At 41.2% G+C, this 24226-nt stretch overlaps 1 protein-coding gene across 2 annotated transcripts in view; it reads left to right on the top strand.

Moving 5' to 3' along the window:
• The first annotated feature begins 345 nt into the window (after positions 1-345).
• The window catches only part of LOC140494546 (signal-transducing adaptor protein 1-like), a 101500-nt gene continuing 77619 nt past the window's right edge, over positions 346-24226 (top strand). Inside the window, exon 1 of one of the 2 annotated variants that reach the window (XM_072593828.1) lies at positions 346-463. In XM_072593828.1, coding sequence (XP_072449929.1) covers positions 383-463 — 81 coding nt within the window. In that variant the 5' untranslated portion in view covers positions 346-382. Of the gene's footprint in view, positions 464-14137; positions 14241-24226 lie in introns of those variants that run through there. The other variant, XM_072593832.1, reaches the window with a different exon arrangement.

Genomic DNA, 24226 nt, shown 5'->3' with positions numbered 1-24226 from the left:
AGCAGGGTAGGATTACAGCTCAAATCTCATGTTTTCCTTGCAGATGGTAACCATTATAGTTGTTTTCATATGTTCACTCTTGACCCTTTGACAATAGTGTGAATATTCGCAGGCTGATTAACAGTCTGAAAGGCTGCAGGTGAACTCTCTTTCCACGGCCTAAATCATCTTTATGCCAGGCAGTAGGGAAATTAATCTAATAGAAAAGTAGGTTTTTATGTGTTCCTACAGCCATTCAATAGCAGGGAAATTGTCACGTCCACCCTGTGAATACAAGTAGCCCTTGTTAAACTGTGCAGTTAGTGCAGAATTTAGAGTATTCTCTCACTAGGACTTCCTGAACGGGGGTTTGAACATGACACCTCCTGACTGAGAGGTAGGAATGGTAGCACTAAGTTACTCCCATGCTGAAAGATCATTGAAAACCTCAAAAACTGATGACTCAGCATCGTTCCGCACAGATGTAAGTGAAAAAAAATGTTCTTTTTAAAATCAGATTTTGAACGTTTAATACTGTGATGTGTTCAGTTCCCCCCACACTCTTATATGAATCAATTGTATAAAATATCAACACTTGTGGAGCTAAGCCTAAGGAAAGTCACTTCCTTAAGGAGAAGGGTAAATATGGGAAGATAGATTTCCTTTGTCAGTTGATTAGCAAAATGTAACTCCATTCATAAAGACCGTGTTACTGATTTTGCTCCATTGAGGAAATCTGTTCTGTGATTACATAAGATTATGTGACATTGGGAAATGCAGTAGGCAGCTGCTGAACATTCTGAAAGATACTGTTTGTGGTAGAGCTGATTGTTATGTTTTCTTGCTCCCCTAATAAAATTAAGTGTTAGAAAATTCAAAATCCACAATCAGATGTTTCCAAACAAAAGGGCTATTTACCCTTTTGTGATATGATTGCCCATGTGTAAATGAGTGATGTTTAACCAGTGAGTATTGGTGGGCAATCAGAACATAGTCAATCAGTTGAATAGACACCATACATCTTCCAAAATGCCATCAGAACTGGAAATTCTGGTTAATTATTCCCCGGTCCAGTTTAGAAATACTAAAGTCAGTTGTTTTTCCATAAATTCCCAATGGCTAGATAAGCCAGCCAGACTGGGAATTAAATTAGTTTTGTAGGTAAATATGTGTGTGTGATCCTGGATATTACATTTACTAACTGAGAAACCAAGGATGTTTTGAACGAATAGTTCATGGCTCTAAATCTGTTTAAAAATTAAGTAGCCGAAATGGTGAAACATACATAATTAGAGTTCAACAAAACACTGAATAGATGTAACATTGTTACAATTCTAATCAGTATGACTGAAATTTATACAGACTATTTAACCTAGTAACATTCTTTAGAATAGTCCATGGAGAGAAAAGGTGAGGGGGGGAGGTGAGTGAAAGGGCCAACTGAAAATGGGCCTCTTAATGAGATTTTTTAAGGGAAGGACAATAAGTGTCTAATATCTAGGGATTTTCCAGGCATTTTGCCCAATATTTGACATTCTTTGTGTATTGTGATTTGCACTAAATGTTTATACACTTACTCTCCCCTCTAGTTACTTTGATGGAGGATCGAGAATATATCTGGTGAATCAAGATGTTATTGTTAAAATGCTTTAATTTCACAGCAAATGGATGTACTGAGGTGCTATTGATCTGACTCACATAGTTTAACCAATTCAAAGCAACACCTCAAATGGATAAGAACATTTAGAAAAACAGTTAATGTTATATTGGATTTCTTGTTTTAAAGTGTTGAAATATAAAGGAAAACAATATAATACCTGACTAAGATCATGGCTGGAGAATCGTGTACAGTTTTGGGCCCCCACATGAAAGAATATTGAGTCGATAGTTAGGGAACAATACTGATTGACTTGAATGCTGCTTAGCATGTGAAATATTGGAACTGCTTTCATTCACACAGAGGAGATTATGAAATGATTTACTGAGATATTTTAAAATCCTGAATGGATATAAGAAACGGAATCAAAATACTGGAAACCTGAAATATTCTGTATTAACAACAGGATTTATTTTCTTATATCGACTTTAAGGAAATGGAATGCCCAAAGAACTCATATGTAGTGATCATGGAGAGCAGGTAGATTTAATACTGTGCCATAATTCCTACGGTTAAGGATGAAGACACAGTTTTGGATTATACGCTGTAGGCACTCACTATCATTAAGTTCAAGCATATTGACTCCCAGCCCAAATTTACTGAATTTATGAAAATAACTTCAATGGGCATGAGGGTGTTCATGTGTAAATCCACCCCAGAACAAATAATTTGCTCATATCATATGGCGTCCTTCTATGCACTAGCAATTCTGTGATAATTCTGTGGCCCCAAGTGTGACACAGAAATTGGCAAAGGTCCGATATAAACTTTATGTTGGCTGCTGAGGCTGATTACATTGCAAACAGAAATACAGAATTGCTTATCTTTAGACAGGGAAACAAGGGTTGCAGTTACAATCAACTACTGATAACAAGTAAATCTCACCTCAAGGTCATTCTACAATGGAGAGGGGTGTTTGATATGGCTTATTTACAAAATACTTCAGACCCTGCCATTTCATGTAACCCTGCTAACATCAATCATTACAATTTATATTTTTTTCTTCCTTTCCAAGGGGAACTGACTCTGGTTCTGCTGTAGGGTCACTCATTGATCTTAGATACTCACCAGCTATGTGATTTTTCTTTACTTGCAAGCGTACCATAGATCGTTGGCTAAATATTTGATCATGTGGAGAGAAGTGTCAACACAGTAGAGCTGAACCTCTCTTTTGACATTCATGCATATTTTACAGTAGTCGTCATTACCAATTAACGCAGACCCTGGTTTAATTTATTCACCTTGCACTACAGGATATTATTAAGCTGGGGAGTGTTCAGAAGAGATTAATCAGGATTTGCTGGGAATGGAGTGTTTGAGTTATGGGGAGAGGCTGGATAGGCTGTGACTTCTTTCATTGGAGAGTAGGAGGTTGTGAGGTACTTTATAGAGGTTATAAAAATCATGAGGGGTATAGTCAAGGTGAATGGCAGGCATCTTTTCCCTAGGGTAGGAGATTTCAAGACGATGGGTGAGAGGAGAAAGATATAAAAAGACATGAGACACAATTTTTTTAAACACATGCACATGTGTGGAGTGACCTTCCAGAGGAAGTGGTGGATGCGGATACAGTTACAACATTCAAAAGACATTTGGATAAGTGCATGAGTAAGAAATGTTTGGAGGGGGTATGGACCAAGTGCAGGCAGGTGGGACTAGTTTAGTTTGGGATTGTGGTCCACATGGACTGGTTTGACACAGGGCGTACAGACCCGGGGCACACAGGCACAAGATGGCCACTTAGTCATAACATGTTGGTCACTTAGCACACAAGATGGCCGCTGAGCCATAACATGTAAAAATACAGCAGAGCATATACAGATACTGCCTGAGGCTAACAGGATACCAGCACAATAGACACAGAGCGTAGATGATTAGTTTAAGGCAGGTGGGGAAGAGAATACACATCAGTAATGTCTACCTCCCGCCAAAGTGTCTGAGTCCAGCCACCACTTTCAATAGAAATGTTAACACCCTGAGACTACTTGTATACAAGTGTTAATACTTCAGATCTGCAGTAATGAAAAGCAATCTTCCTTCTCAGGAAGAAAGATCATGACCAATCACTGCAGCAATGGACTTCTGCGTAGCTGCTGAAACTGACAATAAACAAACCATGCTGTACAAACAAGGACTTGATACTTGAGCTATTAATAGAAACATAGAAACATAGAAAAATACAGCGCAGTACAGGCCCTTCGGCCCTCGATGTTGCGCCAACCGAAGCCTACCTAACCTACACTAGCCCAATAACCTCCATATGCTTATCCAATGCCCGCATAAATGACCATAAAGAGGGAGAGTCCACCACTGATACTGGCAGGGCATTCCATGAACTCACAACCCGCTGAGTAAAGAATCTACTCCTAACATCTGTCCTATACCAACCTCCCCTTAATTTAAAGCTGTGTCCCCTACTAACAGCTGACTCCATACGCGGAAAAAGGTTCTCACTGTCAACCCTATCTAAACCCCTAATCATCTTGTACACCTCTATCAAATCTCCCCTAAACCTTCTTTTCTCCAATGAGAACAGCCCCAAGTGCCTCAGCCATTCCTCATACGATCTTCCTACCATGCCAGGCAACATCCTGGTAAACCTCCTCTGCACCCGTTCCAGTGCCTCCACATCCTTCCTATAGTATGGCGACGAAAACTGCACACAATACTCCAGATAAGGCCGCACCAGAGTCTTATACAACTGCAACATGACCTCAGGACTCCGGAACTCAATTCCTCTACCAATAAAGCCCAGTACACCATATGCCTTCTTCACAGCACTATTTACCTGGGTATATACCTATTGTACCACGAAATGTATAAGGTATCATGACATGTGCTCAGATGGTGAAAGGAGGCTTGCAGCTGACAGCCGTGCTGACAAACATCTCTCTCTCTCTCTCTCTCCCTGGAGTTTCAGTTTCTTTGTACAATAAACCCTGTTGTTGAATCCCGATTCTGACTCCGAGAATATGATTTTCCCCACAACAGATAAGTACATGAGTAAGAAATGTTTGGAGGGATATGGACCAAGCGCAGGCAAGTGGGACTAGTTCAGTTTGGGATTGTGGGAGGCATGGAAGGTTTGGACTGAAGGATCTGTTTCTATGCTGTATGATTCTATGACTCTGTCTACCACCACCAGTCCTGTAAATTTTGATCACAGCTTAGATTAGCAAGACCAGCACAGAACAGGAAAAGAAGCCATGGCTCCATGGCTCAGTGCTATACCTGTAAACCTTCTGATTTACTTCATCTATCAATTTATTTATATTAATCCTTAATCCGTAAATGTGTTTACCTGTAGCAATGGAGATCTTATCCTGTGTTCAAAAAATAAGGAATTAAAATGTCTTGCATTATTTTGCACTTTTCATGCATCAGGATTTTCCAAAATGCATCTTTAGACTTGGAAACTGTTAGTTCTCTGCATTGAAGAGTGTTGATTCACTCACTGATGTCTGAAAGTCATTTTAAACTGGCTGACCTTTAATCTCTTGGATTTTTTCAGTGAGGGCATCTTTCCTGTTGAGACAGGCAAATGCTCCTTTGCAATATCTGGAGGGCTTTATATTTGATGGATTCCCTTAATGGAGAACAGCTGCTCTGTTGGAACAGGAATTCTTTTCTTCTCCACATTCTGAATCATTGAACATTGGTCGTCCCTTCTCAGTGCTCCATTCCATGGGGTTGTATGCACTACATTATTAATCTGGGGCAGCAAATGTCTATTCTCAATCTGCTAACTCTGTGCTGATCTATGTAAACGTTTTACTTTGGTTTGTTCTCATTCAATAATTCCATTGATGAAACCTAAATTTCAGTTTCTTAGTCCATTATTTGAGGATTGCTTCTTGCTTGGCCTGATTTCAGTCACTGTTACTGAGCATCCTTCCTTGGAAGATGTTGCAATTAAATTCTCTGTTTAAACTTGTCTCTTTTGAGTCATCTCAGCATCTAACATCAGACTGAAATCTGTCATTACTAATTGTTCAACAAAATACAATGTAGTCTGAGTTACATGAGCTAGAGGTTTGTTAGTTAGCTCAAGTAGGTGTACTGCTCACTAACTATTTGTCTCTTCATGTTGCTTTGCAAATCTTGCTATCTGAATTCTCTTAGTGTTGATAGCAACAGAAAATATTTATAGCTTTCTATCTGTTTGATAGCATGAAAATACTTTGTATGTCAACATAGATAACTTCAATATAATCTGGTTTTTTTTGCCTCAATTCCCCAAAACAATGAGAGATTGGCAGAGGATTACAAAGCAATGTTCCTTTGACCAGTTGTTCCACAACAACTGCTCCTTAACTGAGTGTTCCTGGATCCATTGTGTAGTCAAACTGAGTCGGCACCTTACTATGAGGCAGGTTAACTACCACCATTCTCTTTAGGTCTCGCTTGCTTGTTCTAATATTGTAGATGAGAATCAACTTACTGGTTTAAAAAGAAATCTTGAATAGAACAAGAAATAGTTTATTGCATTTTAGCAACAGTTTACAGGTTACATTGGCATAATAAACTGTTACAGAGATAAAGGAGGTCATGGATGTTGTACCTTATTCTTTCAGCATCCTAAACTGTTCTCCCACCAAGCCAATTTGGTATCAATCATAGTAGGTGCTACTTATGGTACTCTTCATTATTCACCCTATCAGACATTTCCATCCTTATGCAACATAGTGAGTGCAGCAATTGCAAAAGCCCATTTGAACAATCAAACTTTGATAAACACTTGTGTGATAATGACCAGATAGTGATATTGATTCAGGAAAAATATTGAGCAGGACATCTTGCCCTTTGGGAATTTTAATATTTGCCAGACAAGGCTTTGTTTAACCTCTTAACTGAAAAAAGGCAGCTCTAACAGCATAGATCTCCCTCAGTACTGGCACTGAAGTAGTCAAAAATCACATGACACCATATTATAGTCCAATAGGTTTATTTGAAAGTACAGTACAAGTCTTCAGAGTGCTGCTCCTTCGTCAAGTAGCTAGTGAAGTAAGATCATTGGACACAGAATTTATAACAAAAGTTCATTGAGCCATACACTGATGTAATATATTGAACAAACCTAGATTGCTGTTAAGTCTTTCATCTTTTAGAATGAGCTGCAGGTTTCAATTCGTTAATATGTAAATCGCAGAACTTTTTCCAAGTCACATTCCCTAGATAACTTAACGTTTTGTAAAAAAAAAGTGAACATCTCAGCTCAGACAATGCATTGAGGGTGTAAGGTTGAAGTCTATATGTATTTCAATCTTGAGTCAGACTGGTTCCATTTCCAATGTCAGAATTTATAAATTGTCGCATGGATTATAAAAAATATAATACAATACACAAGCTCCAAAAGCTTGTACTTCCAAATAAACCTGGATGATAACCTGGCATCGTGTGATTTTTAATTTTGTTACCTCCCCGCCACCTCCACCCCACCCCCACCCACCCCATTGCAACACTGGCACCTCCACATCACTGCAATAATTAGCCTTGTTTTTTTTAATTAGATTACATTACAGTGTGGAAACAGGCCCTTCGGCCCAACAAGTCCACACCGACCTGCCGAAGCGCAACCTACCCATTTGAAGTGTAACTTGAACCCAGAATCTTCTGACTCAGAGCTGTGGCTAGTCATTTTCAGGAGTTTTACCCGACCACATAATTGCCTAGTTATTTCTAAGAAATATTCACCTCCTTCTTAAAATTGAGAAATGCATTGGAGCCAGAATTCAGCTGAATGTTCAAAAGTTGAATTCTGTCATTAGTCTGAACCAGGAGGATACAATACAAATAAGAAATTTAATGATAGTTTTTAGGTTCTTAAAGAAAGATAAAGTTAAGTAACTAACAGGTAATTATTGAAACAATTCAGAAAAAAAAGAAAAGCAGAGAGATAGAGATATAAATTGATCAAAGACACAACAAGAGACGAATCGAAATGAAGAGAGTAACAGAGAGAGGACAGAGAATGATATGGAGAAAGAAATCGAGAGCAAGATTAACAGAAGGAAATAGACAGACAGGGAGAGATATAACAAACATGAGAGGTATTGACAGAGACAGTTATGAAGAGACAGCAGAAAGAGACAGAGGGAAGGAGAGAGGTAGATGGAGACAAATAGAGTGTCAGCAGGGTTTCTTTTCCTTTAATGGAAATGCTGAAGAAACATACAAACTGACATTTCTTTTTAACAATTAACTTCTTTTGCTGAGGGTTTCAGCTGCAGGAAAATTCCAACTAAACTTCAAAAAGGATGAGGAGAGAGTCGAAGAAAAAGGCTGAGAAAGTGAGACAGACCAACAATAGAGGGACAGTACAAGTGGGAGAAATAGAAAGCAATAAGAAGGAAAAGAGAAAGAGCAACAGGGAGCGAAAGATACTGAGGAACAGGGAAAAAATGAGAGGCACACAGAGATAGGCAGTGAGACAAGGAAAGGTAGGGAAGTTATGAAAAGAGACAAAAGGATAAATGAAAAGGAAGAAAGTCCAATAGATATAAAGGTAAAAGCAGACTCAGACAGAAAAAGAATGTGAAAATAGAAGAGAAAGGAAAAAAAGATGTACAGTTACCTAGAAATCTTTCTGAAATTCACTAACCCTTCCATTTTATTTAATTAGATGTGCTACTGAAACTGTGGTAGGAAATTGTGAAAGTGATGGACTTTGCAAAACAGCAGCAAGGCAAAGGCAATGATAATTTGAAACTTTTTTGTGTGCTTAGGAGATTGAATATCAAGGGAGAAACAGAACAAGGTTGGAAAGAGTGGCCAGGAAAGGAAGATAAATGTAAATGATAGGACAATAGGTCTTGAAATAAAGGAAACTTCTGTCAAATTATGCCAAGGTCTCACTATTCTGAAAACAAGTGAAAAAGTGGGGGTTTACTGATACCCTCTAGGGAAGGAAGCTGCCATTCTGGCCTAATGTGACTCCAGACCCACAGCAATGTGGTTGACCTTTACTGCCCTCTGGGCAATTAGTGATGGGCAGTAAATGCCAGCCTAGCTGGTGAAGCTTTCATCCTGTGAATATACAAAAGAAAAGTAGAAGAATACTAGGAAAGGGATACCATGGGTCACGATGCATTGGCAATTAGGTAAATTTCTGAAGACAGCATGAAGAAACCTGCCAAGAAACCTGAAAAGGAACCCTTTGTGAAATTCACCAAAATTTACACTTAGCCAATTTTTGTTAAGTTTTAAATAAGTAGCTATGCAGATTCTCTCTGCCATTGATCTCCAGTTATTATGCAGCTCAATCTAGCACTGTTTCTTTCTGCTACACTGTACATTGTTCTGTTAAAGATCACACAACACCAGGTTATAGTCCAACAGGTTTAATTGGAAGCACTAGCTTTCGGAGCATCGCTCCTTCATCAGTTGGTTGTGGAGGTTGTGAATTTATAGCAAAAGTTTACAGTGTGATGTAACTGAAATTATACATTGAAAAATACATTGTTTGTTGCGTCTTTGATCTGTTAGAATACCATGATAGTTTCACTTCTTTCATATGTAAACCACAGAATATTTTTAAAAAGTTACATTCTCAGGTTAACTGTAACAATTGGTGTCAGCCAGGTAATATGTTGAAGGTGTTAGCCCCCTGTGTTTCCTGTCTGTGCCATAATGTTTAGACTGATTCTAATCTAAAAAGTGAGTTAACAGAGTCTTATATGGATTCATGCAGTTTTTGAGCAAAGTACATTGTAACTCTGAAAGTACAAATTCACCCAACAAACGTATATGTATATGTGTGCATGTGGGTTTTTGTGTGTGTGTGTATGTGCCTGTCTGTCTGGGGTGGGGGTGTGAGTGTGAGAGAGAGCTTATATGTGTGTGTATGTGGGTATAGAGAGATAAGTCTGTGAGAGGGTGCATATGTGAGTGTGGGAGTGTGTATGTCTGTAGGAGTGTGTGTTTGTGTGTGTGTGTGTGTGTGTGTGTGTGTGTGTGTAGGAGTGTCTGTGTGTGTGAGTGTAAAGTGGTCACCTGTAGTGTGACATGAACCCAAGATCCCAGTTGAGGCCCTCCCTATGGGTAAGGAACTTAGCTATCAGCCTCTGCTCAGCTACTTTTCGATGTTGCCTGTCCCGAAGTCCACCTTGGAGGATGGTGACCCGAAGGCTTGAGGTCAAATGTCCTGGACCGCTGAAATTTTCCCCAACTGGGAGGGAACACTCCTGTCTGTTGATTGTTGTGCGGTGCCCATTTATCCATTGCCGTAGCCTTTGTTCGGTTTTCCAAATGTACCATGCCTCAGGGCATCCTTGCCTGCAATGTATAAGACAGACAACGTTGGCCGAGTCACATGAGTACCTGCCACGTAAATCATTGTTCTGTTGGCAGTCACAAGGTAGTGGGGTGAAACAGAGTGGAAGGAAAAAAGAAAAGGAAAATAGCTGGGAAAGCATATCGTGCAGAAACAAACAAGTATTTGAAGTAAAGAAACCCAAAACAGGCCATAGGCAATTGCCCCATGACTCTGAATCTATACTAACCTATCTGACCTCAGAAGCTAAGCTTAGTACTTGTTTGGGTGGCTGCCACAAATATAGTTAGCTTTACTGTCAGTATGTAGGGCTGCTAGCTGTTCTGCATGTTACTACTTTCAATTCAACTGATCACTTATATAGGCAAGGATTATGTCTCATATTCTATCCTGCTCTTGTTTCTTCCTATAGCCTGATTTCCCTCAGCCTATTTTCTTGTAGAGTCAACTGGGCCAACTACAAATCAAAACTGGGCCATATGCCTCATTTATTGATATTCATGAAGGTCATTCTGTGTAATAACCCTGTGATTTATTTCCTGGGTTGTTTGTAGCAATGTCCTAGGATTAAATCTTTGACAAGTGGAAACTCCAGATGAAAATCAGGAAAGTTTACAATCATTTTTATTGGGTAAATCAAAACTATGTTGTTCCTGGGTGTAGTTCCTTTCCATCTGTGGCAAATGTTGAATGCCAATACTCTTGGTAAGCCACACACAAGCAGTTCATTACGCCTACTCAAGACAACATCTGCCTTCAATAGATATTACTGTTTGTTTCTTTTCCCAGCCAGGAGAATGTGAGTCCAACTGAACCATTCCCATTGAGGCCTTAGTTGAAATCACTTAATTTGACACACACCATGGATCAAACTTAGGACTTTGTTGACTGTAAAGCTAAGGATCATGGTGGATGTTAATTGTGTTTAATTGTACACAGGCATTAATTGGCAATTCGTCTGTTATGAAGTTACTGAAACTGTATTTATTGGATGAAGAGAGAGACAGGTTTTTAATGTATATCTGCATTAATAAATGCTCACAAAAGTGCATGTAAAGATTATATTCAGTTCTATCCTTCACAACATTGTTTTCAGATGTATCACAGTGGATATTATATTCATACACTGAGCTACCAGGAAGCTCATGAGCAAAATGCCCAATAATGAGATGTCAGAATCTCAAGCCTTTCCAAAAGGCAATTTTGGAACATTCCCTGACAGGATGCTAATAGTCTGTTTGTTTATGTCTATTTCCTCTTGTTAATTCATTCAATTATCTATTTTTAAAATCCCTTGTGATTCTTAAGGGAATTGAAGGCTTAGTTAAATGTTCTAAATAGTTCAGCAATATCACCTTTGTTTCCTGTCGAAACCAAACCATTATGTAAGATATGATCATGTAGAGAATAGATCAGGGCTTGAGTACTTTTCTGTTCCTTGCTCCAAACATTTGACACATTTTAACAAATTGAGACATAAGGAAATCAAATATCTCATGAATCTTCTCAGCAAGTAGGAGATTTGGATTAGCAAGACAAGTTTTGCTTGTGTCACTATTACCTCAGGACAATAGACTTTTTATCTGAAAGACAGTCATTCTCTCCTTTGTAGCCTCTACTGTTTCTTTCTCCTGCTCAAATGGCAAATATGAAAAGGGACCACATACAGAAAAGTTAACATTTTGAACAATGAAACATAGCCTAGAGTGACTGATACTGTGCGTCAGCCAAGATACACCCAAAAAAAAATAAGGCAACCCTTTGTGTTATCAAGGAACTTTTGGTTATAAATATTAAGGCACAAGAAAACAAGCAGCTGAGCCTGCAGAAAGGTGGATTCACATAAAGCCTGTCAAGCATTTCCTGTATTGTTTTGACTCATTGTGCCTGAAGGTATTCCGGCTCTTGCAAATGTTTTCCTAAGAGCTCTGTGTTTGTATTTAACTTTATGTGGTGTGACTCTGAGCCATCACATTCAGCCGGCTCACAGGGACAAATTCTGGCCAGACTGATCTCAGCTGGGCCAGCATTAGGGACATACTGGGCACATCAGTGTTGGTAGTCATTGGAGAATTGAGCTAATATTACTGCTCCCAATTTCCTGTGGGAAACATTTGGGATTTACGTAGAACCAGGACCAGAAATCAATCCTCCTTCTATCTAAAAACAGGTCACATGGGTTCAATGGTTAGCACTGCTGCCTCACAATGTGACGGACCCGAGTTCGATTTTAGCCTCGGGTGACTGGCTGTGTGGAGCTTGCATGTTCTCCCAGTGTTTGTGTAGTTTTCTTCTGGGCGCCCTGGTTTCCTCCTATGATCCAAAGATGTGCAGGTTAGGTGAACTGGCCATGCTAAATTGCCCATTAGCGTTCAGGGATGTGTAGATTAGGTGCATTAGGTAAATGTAGAGTGATGGAGGAATGGGACTAGGTGGGTTACTCTTCAGAGGGCTGGTGTGGACTTGTTTCCACACTGTAGGGATTCTATTCTAATTGTGAAGCAATGGAGGGCTGATAGAGAGTGTTGAACATAAACTTTCAAAGTTAGAAAGAAGAGAATTACTGCTTTTTGCTCATTCCTACAACAAGAAGATGTTGGAGAACTGTCTTCCTGAACTACTGCAGTCTGTGTGGTGAATAATTGACACCGTGCTGTTCAGAAACTCCCAAACATTGACCCAGTGAGAATGAAGGATTGATAACATAGACCTAAGTCAGCTAAGTATGTCCTGAAAGGTAGAGAATGCAACATTTTCAGGCAACTACCATTGTCATCTGGGTAAGATGGGAGGTGCTGTCAAAGAATGACTTGCAGTAATGCTTCCGACAAATAATATAGACTGAAACCAGGGCATTTGGCTAGAATGACAAAAGCATTTTCAATTTAGGAAACGGATTTCCTAATGAATGAGCTTTGCTAAGGCCCTTCCCCAAGTGAAGCCACTATCAGCCCACCTCTGAGCTCTCCATCCAATTAAGAGGCTAGGCTGGATGAAGAGCCAATTCAGTCAAAGGAAAGATTTCTAATTAAAATGGGCTTGGTTTGCTAGCACAGCAGCTACATGAGTGAAGAGGGCTGGCAAAACTTCCCACTCTCATTTCGAAGCCCTGCTGCTCAAAGGCAATCGGAAGAGGAGAACCTCACCAAAAAGACAAGCGTGGTTGGAAATGCCTGAGCAACTCCGTGCAGATGTGATCCTCCATCCTGGAGAACAACTGCCAGGAGTATCCAGGATACCACGCGACAGGGCAGATGAGTGGAATACTGCTACTGGGTGCCAAACTCCACATTAAGGAAATTCCAGGCCTTCCCCCGCACACCTTTCCTCTCTCACACACACACCATGAACTTCCAATACTCAGCTTACCCTCGGCTTTTTGCTCTTTTGCACCATGACTCACTGTTCAGGAACGGTAACCTCCAATCTTTGTCATGCAATGAGCATTCAGACCCCTCATCTCCCTCTCATAGCAAGAGAAGAGAGCACACAATCCCGGGGACAGGCAGAGACCGAGGTTAGCAGGGTTTGCCCCCACCCGGCTCCACCCTCCCCCATCCCATCCCCAGGGACAGGCAGCCTATCCAACGCTGGCAATGTGTGGCTACCTGCTCCACTGGGAAGGGAGCCTTGTTCCAGGATGTTGCAGATGTCAGTAGAGACCTCCTGTGAATGCCTGAGCCTTCTGCTCCTCAGACATGACAAGGGAGCCAATCATTTGCTTTTAGACCCTGTAGATCTCACCTCCTTTCAGCTGAGAATTCACTGGCCTCCTGCTGGAAAGTCCCCACAGAATTTCAAACAACAGAGATAGGGAAACAGAAAGAGACAAGGAAGAAAGAGACAGGCAAAAGGTGAATGAGCAAGTAGAGAACAGGGGAACAACATTACTCACTGGTCAGGAAATTTTGGTGGAAGTGCGCTAGTACTGCTACCACACCATTTGCCTTATATCTGCAGGTGTGTAGCTGAAGCTGCAGTTTGCCATCTTGGGGGACTGACCAAAATTCTAAGGAATTTTCTGGTCATTTTGACACTAGTGTTGGATTCTGCTGAATGCCTCAACTCACACAGCTCCCAGTTAAAACCGCTCACTAAACTTGTCAAGGACATGCATATCTGTAATGACTTCAATGCCACTGTCATTGTAATCAAACCCTAGTAGATGGCTGTAATGATTCAAAATGGTGGTAAATGAATTTGACATGCATCTCTCTGATTTTCTCAAGGTTTCTGCCAGCAGTGTCCAGGAGATTAATTTTTCAGTCCTGAAGAATCCTGTGCAAACTGGGAGGATTGGAAACCCTCTGAATAAGTGATTAGCTAAATGAGGTAGGAAAGAGTGAAGATAATTGATTTTGAAAGGTGAGGCAAGGAGAAGCTGATGTGAGTAGAGTTTCTCATTCATACGTTTGTGAGGTTGAATATCAGGACAGAAAGAGAGCAAGGTGTGGAAGGGTAGAAAGGAAAGGACAAGGAGTAGAAGCGATAAGATGGCAAGCCTTTGAATAAAGGAAACACCTGTTCAAATGGATCCAATGTCACACTGGTCTATAAACACCTGAAAATGCAACATCAGTTTCCGAAGTGGAATGATCACAATGTTGTAAATGTCTTAAATGATGAATTTATAGCAATGAAGCCATTGATTCCCATTGAATCTGGGCCAACTCTCTGAAACAGTGACTCATCTAGTCTCATCCACCACCCTTATTCAATAGGCCTACAAACATCTTCACGACCTCATCAGATAATGATCCAATTTTCGTTTGAATGCTGTGGTTGAGTCTCAGGCAGCATATTCTGGATAATAAATGCTAGCTGTGTAAAAATATTTTTCCTCATGCTGCTGTTTCTTGTTCTGTCAATCGTCTTAATTCACTGTCCTTTGTTTAATTTCACTCTATCCTCATGCCAATGGTAACAGTTTCTCCCCATCTCCTCTCGTCATCACACCTCTACCAAACTCCTTCAACCTTTGGAGAATGTCACCAAGTCATCCAATCTATTGACAACTGAAATTCCTCATCTCTGGATCTAATCTCAGGGATCTTCTCTGAACTCACTCGAATGCCTTCACATTCTTCCTGAAATATAATGCTAGAATCAGATGCAATCCATATGTAATACATGTTTATTGTAACTTCTGTACCTTTATACTCTGAAGATCTCTATTTAAAAAGCCTAGGATTCCAATGTCTTTTTTAACTGCTCTCTCGATTCTTCTTGCCTCTTAAGTGATCTGTGCATACATGCCTGTCCTTTTAAAATTAAACACTACCTCTCCCACGGTTCACAACATTTCGGACTCTCATTTCATCTGTCAATTTTGAAATTGTGCCTGTCCACCAATGTCTAGGATATTCATAAACATCATGAAGAGCAAACATTCAAACTCTGATCCCAGAACTAACATTTTTTTCTGAAATGTCTGAGGCTAAAGCAGGCTTTGGTTGCCCTGGTCAGTACTCTTGATTTGGAGATGCCGGTGTTGGACTGGGGTGTACATAGTTAAAAATCACACAACACCAGGTTACAGTCCAACAGGTTTAACTGGAAGCACACTAGCTTTCGGAGCACTGCTCCTTCATCAGGTGATTGTGAAGGACACAATTGTAAGGTACAGAATTTATAGCAAAAGTTTACAGTGTGATGCAACTGAAATTATACATTGAAAAATACCTTGATTGTCTGTTGAGTCAATGTATAATTTCAGTTACATCACACTGTAAAGCTTTGCTATAAATTCTGTGCCTTACAATTGAGTCCTCCGCAACCACCTGATGAAAGAGCAGTGCTCCGAAAGTTAGTGTGTTTTCAATTAAACCTGTCGGACTATAACCTGGTGCTGTGTGATTTTTAACCTGGTTAGTACTGTATGTGGATGGGAATACCAGGCGCTATAGCTTTTCTTGCCAGCAGGGCTGCTCTCAGCTCTGCACATTCACACCACCTTCAATAACCAACCTCTTCTCTGCTCATTCTTGCATTCCCTCTCTATCTCTCTGCTTTCCTGTTCTATTTTCTGCAGGTAGGAATTGAAGGAAGGGTAGGACTTGAGACAGAGGGGAAAAAAGGAAGAAATACACTAAGGAATAGAAAATTCAAAGCAGAAAATGAATGAGAAGCAAAAACCAATTGTTGGAAAAACTCAGCAGATCTGGCAGCATCTGTGGACAGAAATTAAGAATTAACATTTCAAGGCCAGTAACGCTCCCTCAGAACTCAAAGAACTCAACCTAAAAGAACAAACTCAAAAGGTTAGAGAAGTCTGTTCTCACACAGTTCCACAAGGACTTGATCGTGGAATGTTGTCAGGAACATTTAGTACCTCACTGGGAAATGCAGTAGCCATTTCTTGCCAGCAGAGGCTGCTAGATGCTCTGCACATCAACATTACTTTCAGTCAGTGACCAGGAAAGGTAATGAAACAGCAATGTGACTGTAATTCTGAGGGCTAGGGTAATGAACCAGAAACATGAGTTCAAATCCCACAATGATAGCTTAGGGAAATTTTTAAATTAAATAATTCATTTGGAATAAAATGCTCAGCAACAATGAACACAAAGCTACCAGGTTGTCATTATCATGCCAGCCAGCAGAATGATCAAAAAGGTAAAAACAATGACTGCAGATGCTGGAAACCAGATTCTGGATTAGTGGTGCTGGAAGAGCACAGCAGTTCAGGAAGCATCCAAATAGCTTCGAAATCGACGTTTCGGGCAAAAGCCCTTCATCAGGAATGAAGGGCTTTTGCCCGAAACGTCGATTTCGAAGCTATTTGGATGCTGCCTGAACTGCTGTGCTCTTCCAGCACCACTAATCCAGAGCAGAATGATCAGCCTGACCCAACAAAGCCCAGGAATCCCACAACTATCTCTCTAATTCATGTAGGCTCTAAATTTTCCCATCCATGCTACTGGGCTTGTTGTTTCAAACTGATGTGTTCCATGTAGACAGTACATCACCCCCCCCGGTACTGAGTGATTGTGGAGGACTTAGAGTCATAGAGTCATAGAGTCATAGAGATGTACGGCATGGAAACAGACCCTTCGGTCCAACCCATCCATGCCAACCAGATATCCCAACCCAATCTAGTCCCACTCTAAGGTCACTCTTCAGCCTCTGACGCTCCAGGGAAAACAGCCCCAGCCTATTCAGCCTCTTCCTATAGCTCAAATCTCCCAACCCCGGCAACATCCTTGTAAATCTTTTCTGAACCATTTCAAGTTTCTCAACATCTTGCCCACAGCAGGGAGACCAGACTGAATGCAGTATTCCAAAAGTGGCCTAAGTAATGTCTTGCTGCAACATGACATCCCAACACCTGTACTCAATGCACTGACCAAAAAAGGCAAGCGTATCTAACACCTTCTTCACTACTCTCTGTATCAACCTGTGACTGAAAAGTCAAATAAGAATAGTGTAGAAGGATGTACCAGCATCAGCGTAGGCATGGGAAGGCTCATACTGCCTGCTCATCCATGCAAGGCCCCTCTCACTAACAGCTGGGCAATTGTGCAAAACTCAGAAAGACAGAGGGTGGTGGAGGGTTGTTTTTCAGATTGGAGGCCTGAAGGATTGGTCCTGGGTCTACTATTTTTCGTCATTTATATAAATGATTTGGATGGGAGCATAAGAGGTATAGTTAGTAAGTTTGCAGATGACATTAAAATTGAAGGTGTAGTGGACAGCGAAGAAGGTTATCTTAGATTACAACGGGATCTTAATCAGATGGGCCAATGGGCTGAGGAGCGGCAGATGGAGTTTAATTTAGATAAATGTAAGGTATTGCATTTTGGGAAAGCAAATCTTAGCAAGACTTATACATTTAATGGTAAGGTCCTAGGGAGCGTTGCTGAACAAAGAGACTTTGGAGTGCAGGTTCATAGCTCCTTGAAAGTGGAGTCGCAGGTAGATAGGATCGTGAAGAAGGTGTTTTGTATGCTTTCCTTTATTGGTCAGAGTATTGAGTACAGGAGTTGGGACGTCATGTTGCGGCTGTACAGGACATTGGTTAGGCCACTGTTGGAATATTGTGTGCAATTCTAGTCTCCTTCCTATCGGAAAGATATTGTGAAACTTGAAAGGGCTCAGAAAAGATTTACAAGGATGTTGCCAGGGTTGGAGGATTTGAGCTATAGGGAGAGGTTGAATAGGCTAGGGCTGTTTTCCCTGGAGCGTCGGAGGCTGAAGGATGACTTTATAGAGGTTTTCAAAATTATGAGGTGCTTGGATAGGATAAATAGACAAAGTCTTTTCCCTGGGGTGGAGGAGTCCAGAACAAGAGGGCATAGGTTTAAGGTGAGAGGGGGAAGATATAAAAGAGACCTAAGAGGTAACATTTTCACTCAGAGGGTGGTACGTGTGTGGAATGAGCTGCCAGAGGAAGTGGTGGAGGCTGGTACAATTGCAACATTTAAAAAGTATTTGGGTGGGTATATGAATAGGAAGAATTTGGAGGGATATGGGTCAGGTGCTGGCAGGTGGGACTAGATTGGGTTGGGATATCTGGTCAGCTCAGCATGATGAGTTGAACCAAAGGATCTGTTTCCATGCTGTGCATCTTTATGACTCTATGACCAGTCAAGCAGAAGGCTGACATTGTCATAGGCGAAAAATCATACCTTGCCCTTCATTGTCCCAGACACCTCTTGCATAATTATTTCTGTTAAGTCCTGTCCCACTTGTAGGGCAGAGGTGATGACCCTGTAGTTTACAGTCAGCAAGGAATGGCTCTTGGAAACCTCAACACTGGCTACAGACCCCATGAAGTCTAGTGGCATCAAGCTAATTATGGGAAATGGAACCTTCGACTGATTGCCACCTCCCCCCTCCCTCAGCTGATGAAACAGTGTTGAACATCGCCTGAAAAAAGCATTCAGTGATATAAAGACACAGGCTGTACCCTGGGTTGGGGACTTCAATGTTTAACACTAAGAGTGACTCAGTAGCACCATGAGTTGACTGAGCACTGCTAGACCAGCCTGAGACAGATGGTGAAAGAGCCAAAAAAAAGGGAAGAATGTACTGACCAGATTGAAATTGTGAGTTCCGTGTGAATGAAGGTCATTTTGTCTAATACCTTTATATCTCCCTGATTGCTTGTGACTGTGTTCTGGAGATGAATCTTCAATTCCCAGCAATCCCAGAGAGTTGGCAATCTAATTATTGTACCTAAAGGCCGCTTCAGCCAGCAGTGTGATTGAGTGTGGGACCCTTTGATAGGTGGCCAAAGTTGAATACCAACACATTTGATTGTGATCAAATTCAAGCCAATGTTTGAAGGCAGCAAAATAGGTAGATAAGTTGATTAAGAAAATATATGAAATACTTACCTTTATTAGCTCAGGCATTGAATACAAGAGCAGGGAGCTTATGATGGAAATGTATACACCTCTAATTAGGTCACAGCTGGAGTACTGTGTGCAATCACTATCGGAAGGATGTGTTCTCAGGTAACGGAGTGAAACTAAACAGAGCTAATTTCCAACTTGAAGGTCAGATCAGTAACCTTGGCAGCTGCAGTTCACTGCCTTCATCTGCATGGCATCCATTTTGGCCAGCACCATGCAGCACTCCAGGGCACACTTTGTGGGCAGTGACCACCTTCAATCCTCTGTCCGTGGAGATCAGTAATAAGTAAAACAGCAGCCACCCCCCTGTCATCGTGTACACCTCAGGCCAAGTTATAATTCTGTTCTCCACTTCAGACTGCACCTTGGAGCTGAATGATACAGTCTATTGCAATGATGTTGCCAAGCTGCTTTGCATGTAGGGACAGGGATCTAGCTCATGGATCAAAGTAGATGCATCTAACAGCTCTCAACTTGTTTTCTTAGCACTCATTCATTTTGCTCTTACTTGGACACACAGTATCTCTGCCATGCATTGCCTTGTTTGCACATAGCTGCTTCACTCAGAATTTGCAGGTTCATGGTAGTTCTGTTTCTCCTTACCTTTCACCAGAGACAGATTGCCAGGTAGCTGTTCATGTTTGCCAGCACTGATCAGTCAATGTGCTGGCCTGTCAGTGTATGGCACTGTGCAATATCCGTGTCACACCGACAGCATGTGGCAGCGGCCTGAACAGCAAATATACAGCAAGTGCTTCAACCAAATGGACAAATATCAAAGTCTAGGAGGAGTAAAGACCTTTAGTTGTGTAAAGTGGGATTATGATCAGTTAGAATGTCTCCCAGCAGGTGGGAGAATTTGAATAAATCGGCAAGATTTTAAATATTTGTTCAGAGGATGTATGTGGCAGAACCAGCAATTTTTACCCATCCCTAATTTACATTCAAAAGATGGTGAGCTTCCTTTTTGAATGATTGCAATCTATAAATCTACAATAATGAGTAGCCTGGGTTCTTTCTTGATTCTATGTTTTGTTGAGATTTGTCTCTTGATTGAAATCATGGATAGGGTAAATAGGCAAGGTCTTTTCCCTGGAGTGGAGGGGTCCAGAATTAGAGGGCAAAAGTTTAGGGTGAGAGGGGAAAGATACAAAAGGGACCTAAAGGGAAACTTTTTCATATAGAGAGTGGTGTGTGTGTGTGTGGTATGAGCTGCCAGAGGAAGTGGTGGATGCTGGTACAATTAAAGCATTTAAAAGGAATCTGGATGGGTATATGAATAGGAAGAGTTTAGAGAGATATGGGCAAAGTGCTGGCAAATTGGATGAGATTAGGTTAGAATATCTGGTCAGCATGGATGAGTTGGACCCAAGAATCTGTTTCTGTTCTCTACATCTCTATAACTCTATGATTTGATGTGGTGTAGGTACTTCAACTAAGCTGTTAGGAAGGGAGGTCCAATTGCAGTAAGGAAGCAACAGTATGGTTCCAAATTAGGATCGTTTATGACTTGGAGGAGATCTTGCAAGTGTTGGGGCGAAGCCCTTATTGTTAAAGATGGTTGAGATCCCATGTTTGGAAGATGGATTGTTGCAGTGTATCTTGAAGATGGTATACACTGCTGCCTCTGTGCAATAATGGTGGTGGAAGTGAATATCTAAGGTATAGACGAGGGGGGTTGGTCAAGGCACTGCTTTTTCATGGATCGTTTTCAGCTTCTTGAGTGTTCTTGGAGCTGTACTCATCCAGAACAGTGGAGAGTGTTGTTGTGGCTGGTACTTTATAGATGGGAAATCAGGAGCTGGGTTACTTGACCAAGAATTTGCAGCCACTGACCTGTCTTTGCAGTCACAGTTTTTATGAGGTGTATAAATTGGATGTTAATTGTATTTTAGTGGAGGATTTTAATTGGGAATTGTCGCATCTCACTGGAGCAGCATTCTGGAAACCAAGCCTTAATGTTTCTGGAGTCGTCACAAAAGTTAAAAATTATGCAGAATTCCACAATTTACTGGATTTTCAGTCTGACATTTACAGGTCAGGTTTAAGTACTAACAAAAAATTGCAAACAAACAGACCCTAGTTGCAGGTAAACAATCATGAACCATTGTCATATAACTCTACCATTAATGTGCTTATAAAATTCCCCTAATACACGCACACACAAATATTGGTGTAATGGACAGAGGGAAAACTGGGAAATCCTTTTTACAGGATTGACTGAAATAATTCCTGTGCTGATCAGAATTCTGCTTCTCAGTATTCCTTCTCTGGGTGCTCTTTTACAGGAGACATTCAGAGATTGCCTCACATTTTTAAAAGTTCTTCTGACTCATTGATTAAAACTGCTGAAGGAAGAATAAACTGGTTTCCTTCATACTTAAAATGATATTTACTGCAGAGAAGAGAGAGAGCTCTTAAGGTGATGGAGGAGTGGTGGTTTCTCCTTATCTTGTTCAAGGACTAAGCTGTTCAGCTGTCTGAGAACAAAGCAGATAGTCATTGGCAGGCAGAAGGTATTTGTTGTTAGTCTGCAAACCAATGAGCTACTTGGTAACACTTGAATCCTCAAATACCCCTTGATTCCAGCTCATCTGAAAATTACACTTCAACAGTAAAAAGTAAACTGTATAGCTTTCTTGGTTTCATAAACTGCAGAATCTTAGATTTAAAAAATAAATCTTTTCCAATATCAGTTTACAATCAAAAATGCATAAAAGTAAACAGTCTTTACATAGCACATCTGTGCTCTCATAAATAGGAACAGGTTGAAAGAGTGCTTTTTGGAGATAAATCTGTGTCTCTGTAAATAAATGCTAATAAGTGAATCATGACTTTTCAGTCTTCTATCTTCTTGAATTCAACCATACGTTGTAATGCTCTTCCCTGAAGGGATACCATTACTAAAATTTCATGAAGCTTGCTAAAATTTGAAAGGATGCTTAACAAATCAAATTAAAATGATTTTCCCAGTGATGATGGAGTACCATAGTCCCTTGATATCCATCAGTCTCGGAAAGTCTGAATTGTACTAGCAGATACTTTGTGTTCCCTCCCCAGGCACACCCAGGCACAGATGTACCAAGAAACAGAGGCAGGCAGTTTAGCTGAATGGCCTCCTTGACGTTTTGCTCTCTGGACCTGAGATACCCACCTTGATCAGCACCAGCAACAGATTCACAAGGAGGTCATCAAGAGGCCTCGGGGTGGCATGGTGACTCAATGGTTAGCCCTGTTGCCTCTCAGTGCCAGGGACCCAGGTTTGATTTCACTTTCGGGTGACTGCCTCTGTGGAGTTTGTATGTTCTCCTTGTGTCTGCGTGGGCTGCCTCCTCCTGCTCCGAAATCCACCCACGGTCCAAAGATGTGCAAGTTAGGTAGATTGGCCATGCTAACTTGCCCCAAACTGTTCAGGATGTGCAGGCTAGGTGGGTTAGCCATGGAAAATTCAGGGTTATGGGGATAGGGTAGGGGTTTGGTCTGGGGGCATGCTCTTCAGAGGGTCGGTGTGGACTCAATGGGCTTTTACACTGTAGGGATTCATATTTGTCCACTTGCTGTGCACTGGGTGGCTGAAGTCAGGGGCTGTAATGAGTTAGAAACTGAGGAGCAGTTGCTTCACATTATGGAAGAGGGGCTGCAGACTCTTGGATCTTCAGAAACACAGATGCTTCCTGGCCACTGGTAATCGGGGAGTCGTAAATCAGCTTTGATATCCATTGTATGGAATAGCCTCATGGTACTTCAGTCTTCTAATCTTCACCTGAACTTTGATAGGTTTGATACATTTCTTTGCTGTGACCAGAATGGATGTATGTGTGCATTCTGATTGATAATATTTCACTTTTCGTAGCCTTTAATCTCTCTCTTTCTCTCTTTCTTTCGGTTTCTTCTTCACAATGACAAATGTTAAAAGGGATTAAAATCAAATTGATTGAAAATTTGAGTAGATAAAATGACTGCTGCTTTATGCATCAGCAGTGATGCCTCATATATGTCGAATTCAAAAATAGAATTCAGCACTTTGTGTGAGCGAGGAATTCTTGGCTATGATTATTAAGAAATAAGAGAACAGAGAAGTGAGCCTGCAGCAGGTAGATTTGCGTCAAGGATTTCCAGTAATGTTTTGAGTCATTGTGCCTGCAGGTATTCCCATTTCTTGAATGTTTACCTTGGAGCTCTGAATTTGGATTTAACTCTTCATGGTATGGCCCGACCAGTAAGGTCCCAAAGACAAATTCTTAGCTGGCCTGGCATTGTGGCCATTATATTGATTTCATTCGAATTGCACAAGTTGGTGTTGGGAATTGAGCCAAGATTTCTGCTGCTAATTGCAATCTTGTTACTCCTAGTGTCACGTGAGGCCAGGATCTGGATCTCTGAGGCCTACGACTCTATCCATCAATCTAATGATTACACCAAGATGGCGGCAAGTGGGACTGATGAGTTGGGGCTCGACTACTCTGTCTGTTTTTCTTTTCTTTCTCTCTCTTTTTGCATTTTTTAATCTCTTTTTGGAACCGGACTCCTGGTCTCAGTGTGGACTCGGTCTCCCGGTCTCAGTGTGGACTCAGACTCCTGGTCTGAGTGTGGAGTTGGACTCCTGGTCTGAGTGTGGAATCAGACTCCCGGTCTCAGTGTGGAATCGGACTCCTGGTTTCAGCGTGGACTCAGACTCCTGGTCTGAGTGTGGAGTTGGACTCCTGGTCTGAGTGTGGAATCAGACTCCCGGTCTCAGTGTGGAATTGGACTCCTGGTTTCAGTGTGGACTCAGACCCCTGGTCTCAGTGTGGAATCAGACTCCTGGTCTCAGTGCGGAAATGGACTCCCAGTCTCAGTGTGGAATCGGACGCCTGCTCTCAGTGTGGATTCAGACTCCCGGTCTCAGTGTGGACTCAGACTCCTGGTCTCAGTATGGAATTGGACACATGGTCTCAGTGTGAAAACAGATTCCCGGTCTCA

The sequence above is a fragment of the Chiloscyllium punctatum genome, chromosome 24 (assembly GCF_047496795.1).
Source record: "Chiloscyllium punctatum isolate Juve2018m chromosome 24, sChiPun1.3, whole genome shotgun sequence".
Lineage (NCBI taxonomy): Eukaryota > Metazoa > Chordata > Chondrichthyes > Orectolobiformes > Hemiscylliidae > Chiloscyllium > Chiloscyllium punctatum.
Note: the sequence above shows the minus strand (reverse complement) of the source record. Positions and strands in the feature narration are given on the sequence as shown.